This window comes from Haliotis cracherodii, unplaced genomic scaffold (assembly GCF_022045235.1).
Source record: "Haliotis cracherodii isolate W230 unplaced genomic scaffold, xgHalCrac1.p SCAF_7, whole genome shotgun sequence".
NCBI lineage: Eukaryota > Metazoa > Mollusca > Gastropoda > Lepetellida > Haliotidae > Haliotis > Haliotis cracherodii.
The window spans coordinates 27,271,633-27,277,787 of NW_027266330.1; the positions used below are offsets into that span (position 1 = coordinate 27,271,633).

The following is a 6,155-nucleotide window of genomic DNA, read 5'->3' on the forward strand; positions in this document are numbered from 1 at the left end:
TTGGATATATGTAAAGAATAACATGCTCATAATTAATAAACCTGTGATGCAACAACATGTATGCTGCAGGACACTACCTCTTGTAACATGCCAGAGCCCTTTCCTTTTCATTTGTCTTTAAGAAGATGTGCCCCATGAGCTTGTGTGCCTGGGGCACCGTCTCTCTCACACTCAGGAACGAGGACAGGTACCTGGAGGGGAGCAACAGAACATATGAGTGAGTGAGTGAGTGAGTGAGGTTGGTTTTACGCCGCTTTTAGCAATATTCCAGCAATATCATGGCGGGGGACACCACAAATGGGCTTCACACATTGTACCCATGTCTGGATTCGAACCCGGGTCTTCAGCGTGACAAGCGAACGCTTTAACCACTAGGCTACCCGACCGCCCACAGAACATATGAAGTCAACAACACTAAAGCACATGGATGGACTAGGCTTTCAAATCCAATCATTTTCTGACCTAATTCTTATAGTATCATCATCCAAAATGGCAATCATACAATCTCCCAAGAATAGTTGGAAAAATACAACAAAGATATCACCATGCCATTTGTAGAACAATCACAAAAAAGACATTCTTACCCAAATTATGCTAAAAAAAATTATCAATGACCTTGAATAAGCAGCCTGATATGTGGGGTCTATTGTTTCCTGGAATCCCATACAGGTATATATAATGATTCACCCGTGAAAATTACGGGGTAGAATAGGTCTTCAGCAACCCACACTTGCCGTAAAAGGTGACTATGCTGTCGTAAAAGGTGATTTACGGGATCTGGTGGTCAGACTTGCTGACTTGGTTGATACATGTCATTGATCCCAATTGCGTGGATCGATGCTCATGATGTAATCACTGACTGGATTGCCTGGACCAGACTCGAATATTTTACAAGCCACCATCATTTAGCTGGAATACTGCTGAGTTCGGCGTTTAACAACAAACAAACAAACATTTAATGATTACAAGCAATCAACAAGGAATCAAGCCTGACCACACAATTCATCAAGTCACCTACTACAACAGACATATGGTGCTGGGGACTTTTTCTAACCCTGAATTCCCACAGGACCAGACACTGCATTTACTCTTATGCAATATTGTCACTAATTATATCAAAATCATATTCATAAACAAATGATTATGGGCAGGGATAATTTGCTAATGCTATTATCCTTTCATTTCATATTACCTTTTAGCAACTTCATACTCGGACACGTCAAAATACAGCCTCGCTATCTGGTAGCCTCTGGAATTTTTCTGTTAACAAACAACGGGAACATTGATCACACCATTATCAATCCACATCCTAGCACTGCTGATATAAATTTCAGCACATCGTGATCACTGCAGAAAAAGATAAAAGGTGTTAAATCTAACTGTTGGGTATTACCTCAATTGGCAGAATTGAGAATGGTGGTGAGGTGAAATGGGGTTTAACGTCGCTTATAAGATTATTACACTTATATAGCGACGTGCATGCACGTGTGTATGTGTGGCTGCTTGTACTAGTCCGGACTGAGGCTGATTTATAGTGCTAGCACACTGAGATACCACGTAGCAGTTTAACATGAATACCCCTCTCAGACACAGTATACTGACTCCAAGCCGACCAGTCCCTGTTTTAACCCCTTAATGCCGAGCACCAGACAGGGTAACAACAAGTACCATCTTTTCACGTCTTTTGATTTGACACGGCCGGGGATCGAACCCTGGACCTTCCGTTCTCCGGGCAGACGCTCTACCACAAGGCCACGTAGGCGGTCCATTAATAATAGGAACTATGATGCCCCAAGGGCCAGGTTCCACACAAGCATCATGTGTTAGCCAGCTGACCTGATTTCACAAAAACTAATAACATATTGCTGAAAAATGTCAGAGGATTCTGTGAACATAACAGTGAGCATGGTGAGGGGCCCAAGGAACATGAAGCCCAAGGAATAGCAAACTACACATAATAATGGGGACAGATGTGTAGTAACGAAAAAGAATGTGTCAGCATTTCAAAGAAGTTGTGAAAATAACTTAATAATATATGGCCTACCTTTAGCATGTTTAGAATACAGTACCACAAACTTTTCAAACATGTCACAATACCCTATGACGTAATTTGTGAAGTTGAGTTGCCAGATTCACCAGCGAAACAATGTCCTGTGACATCAGGGGTCATCGAGAGTGCATAAGCTCCTATCAGGGATCTTTCATCTCTACGGGTCATGTCAATGAATAAGACCTGCGTCATTTAGAGTTGTTTTTTAATATATTTGTTTACTAAATATAGACTACAATGACTCATTTTATAGCAGGCCCCAGTTTATGAAGGATTTATATTTTCAATATATGTTTCTTTTCGGTTTCAACTCTATCTCATGTGGATGAATGGATTGTAAATGGGAACTTATGTGCATATCTTAGTTTTTCACTTCATCTTTCATTATTTTCTTCTTTGAGAGGCATTTAGAAGTTGGAGTACTAAGCATTCTAAGTAAGGATAGATATATGGATGAACAACTTCTTTATTACAATTATGAGTGACGCTTCGGTGTAGGTTCTAACACTGTTATCAAGCAAGTGATGATAATTTCCTAAATAATTTTTTATTATTATCCACAGGAAAGCAGTTTATTAGGTATTTATTTATTGACATTGCACACATGTAAATTATGTTGGTCTGAACACTATCTATCTTCTTTGGACTTCTTTTGCAATAAATCAATTAGATTTGTATTGACAAGATTGGATACAAGGCTTTACGAGTTGTGAACTGGTCTAAGGGGGTTCTACCCCCTTTCTGATGCATTTTCAAACATTGGAGCCGTAGACACAAAGTGTGCAAATAAATGCACATGTCAGAGTACTGTTGCTTATTATATTGTTCGCACATTTTCAGTTGCATTTATTCATCTCACAAACATGTCAAGCAGGATGAAGTAGTTTCATGTCAAATTGTTTGGGCTACAGGAAACTGTCATGGAATATTCACCACATTCACTCACTTTGTCAGTTATGATTTAAAAGCCAACACCATCGTGGTGACAGTAGCCATGTCTATGCCTTTCCAGTTCCTAATTATGATCCATGTTATCCTAACAGTGTTTCATCCCACAATTTTCTGTGACAAAAGCACACACAAATATTATAAAAACCCTGTCATTCATGTGTTCTCGTGAATTTAACGTCCTGATGCCCGGAGCCATATCAGCTCATCTCTCACTACTCTATATCTTGTAGATTACGGAATGTGACGAGTCTGCCAAATAGCATCAGGATCACACATGAATGTCTGTAGACAAAAGTCATGAGATAATATCATGCCTCCCCATAACGATAACCTTTGTATCTGTCACCTATTTGACCCTTTCCGTTCAGTTCATTAAAGTCTTGGCCATGACTAGGTACATTTGCACTAAGTTTTGACAGCATGGATGTAGCTCAGTCAGTTAGCATGGTTTGATGTGGGGCTAACAATCTGAGGTCATAATTCAGTGTCTGACGGATTCTCACAAAAACTGGTGGCTTGTCTTTGACACATGTGACCTTCCGCACAGACAGTCCTCACGAGAAGGTGTGGTTCTATATTCTAAAGGTGCTCCTTTTATTATGATTGTTAAACAGCACTATGTGCATTTCTTATGGTTGGAGGACTGACTAGTCAGAGTCCTCAATGCCATTGACTAAGGAGATATGGTTTACTTCCGTGACCAACAGCCACAGTTGAGTCAATATTGTGATACAATCATCGGCCAATCATCCGGGGTAGGCAATAAATTGAAAAAATTGAAGGGTTGTGACATGTAGTGCGCATCTTGAGGGAGATGGGGAGATATTGTAAACACAATATCTGAACAGTCAGAGCTCCAGATAAGCTTTTGGTGTTGTGGGTATTTTACCCATGCATTTTAAAATCATTGGGTATCAGTAATTCTATCTGCTTATTCAAATTTCTGTTACACACTAGTTTTTACACACGTGGGTATTTAAGTTAAATATTAAAAAACACTATTCATCTAGTCCCTGCAAACTGGTGTCGTGTGGGTTCGAGAGCTTTATAGGACTCAAAAATACCTCGATACTTCCACAAGAAAGTGTGATGGCAAATGATCATGATGTAACTGTCATCGTGGAGTTTGGCAAGGTTGACGGAATGCCCGTTTTTTTCAAAATAGGTTGCTGATTTGCTAATCGAATACGCAGGGTTACTTCACAATATTTTGATGATACGCACAAGTTTTATTTTTGTAGCGTATCTGTAATATTCGTTGCGTATTTGATATGCTTGGATTATATTTTACTGTGTATTTCTGCATTTCTGATGCGTATTTTACGCAGTTACGCAGCTTATCTGGAGCTCTGACAGTTCCATTTCATTTACATGATACATCAGATTTCAACTTTGTACAAGATGGTGAGTGACATACTCTCTCTCATCCGATCATAGGTTCTCAGACATCATACGTTTTCACGCGACCATGTTTATTGCGATGACTCATGCCATAATGGGGGAGGGGGGTTGTAGCATCACAAAGACATTGTAAATAGCCAGATGATGGCTTGTTTTAAAGAGACAGTTGTCTTTTAGAAGTGAATGAGATTAGTTAAGAGTTGTTCATGTGATTAGAGATAAAATTTTGACTTTTCTTAAGCGTCCGAAAACCCATAAGGGGGGATATACGGGTCCGGTGTTTCAAGGATGTTACTATCCTGCTTCGAGGACCTGTGCTACCAACCACCTCTAAAAGTTCTTACTGATTGCTGAACTGCAACATCTTCAATACAGACAAAACAAAATCTCTCGTCTTTCACCATCGGCAATTGAATTCGTCTTTAGAATTGTAATAATGTTGTTGATGATATACAACAACATAACACATTCAAATAACGTTTAACATAATCCAAATCTAGTTTCGCTATATCGAAAGTAGGCCTACTGGAATCTAAGACTCGAGAGAGTGTGCTCTTGACAAGACGAACTTGATGACACAACTTTTTCTCTTTCTCACCTCTTTTTCATTCTTGATTCTTCCCAGTACATTCGCAGCATGCCTATCGACGTCTTGTTTCGTTCGAAACATGGTCTCAAGCTTTTCACCTCCAACCTTTTTCTTCAGAACATGTGAGGATGCGGCGCATTTAATTTTCCGCCATTTTTCTTGATCACAAACGGTTTTCTACGAATGAGGCCCTCAACCAGCGTGTATGGCTTCACTGTGTTCTGAATAAGACGTCTGAAAGAGCAAAATCTTATTGATGATATTAAACACAAAACATATTCTCCTCGTGCGCGCTCAGACAAACATCCATTACAAGTGCTGTGAATATTGACATTCGTATCTTACTTGACTTTGAAAATGACGGCGTTCCGCTCGCACGTTGCGCACCGGTTTCTACCCTCGTACCGGATATGATTACGACAACTTATTTCGGGACACTATGTTATTTAACTTGCTCCTACCAATTTCCATCAAGAAACATTCATTGTAAAATAACAAACAGTTAAGATCTTCCCAAAATTTGTTTTATGTCTAAACGGTTGGATGTTGTAAAGTGGACCGCGAATCACTTTACGGTAGTAGGTACTCGTGTAATCTCGGGATTTTCCGGTTGAGCACAACGCACAGTTCAATGTCATGTGTTTTTAAGCCTTTCTTCATGAGAGAATGTATATTCCTTATTACACATCACAACTGAAGCATCCACAGAATCCTTATCAAGTGAACAATGAAGTTTTGCGTAAAGTAAATAATGAATACCAAATGTATCATTGTCAAACGAACCTGTTAATAGAAAAAGGGGGGAAAAAGCAAAGAAAAACATTTTGAAATGGTAATTGAACATATAAACTTTGACTGACATTAATCCCCCGGAAGTGAAATATTTCTGATTTTTTGTTTGTTTGTTGTTGTTGGGGTTTTTTGGGAGGGGGTCGTTTATATAGAAATAAATATAAACTGAAGATATATAGCCTTAAGTATGGATATAGTAGACTTGCTTGGGACACATCGGATACTTTTTTTCAGGGTCTGTATGAGAGACAGTTTTATATTGCTCATTCACTTACTCATTCTTTTTCATATCGGCTTTATCAGAAACCCCTAATGAAACTTAGACAGATTTGTTTCCCCGAACAACTACTTGTATCCATTTCCGGACATGCT

General features: G+C 39.2%; 1 protein-coding gene across 1 annotated transcript in view; it reads right to left on the reverse strand.

The window, feature by feature from the left end:
* LOC139447053 (RANBP2-like and GRIP domain-containing protein 8) overlaps positions 1-5,344 on the reverse strand; it is a 42,626-nt gene extending 37,282 nt beyond the window's left edge. The window contains exons 1-3 of the mRNA XM_071228209.1: positions 5,001-5,344; positions 1,193-1,260; positions 78-191 (exon numbers count right to left, since the gene is read on the reverse strand). Coding sequence (XP_071084310.1) covers positions 78-191; positions 1,193-1,260; positions 5,001-5,072 — 254 coding nt within the window. The 5' untranslated portion in view covers positions 5,073-5,344. The remainder of the gene's footprint in view (positions 1-77; positions 192-1,192; positions 1,261-5,000) is intronic.
* Positions 5,345-6,155: the final 811 nt, after the last annotated feature.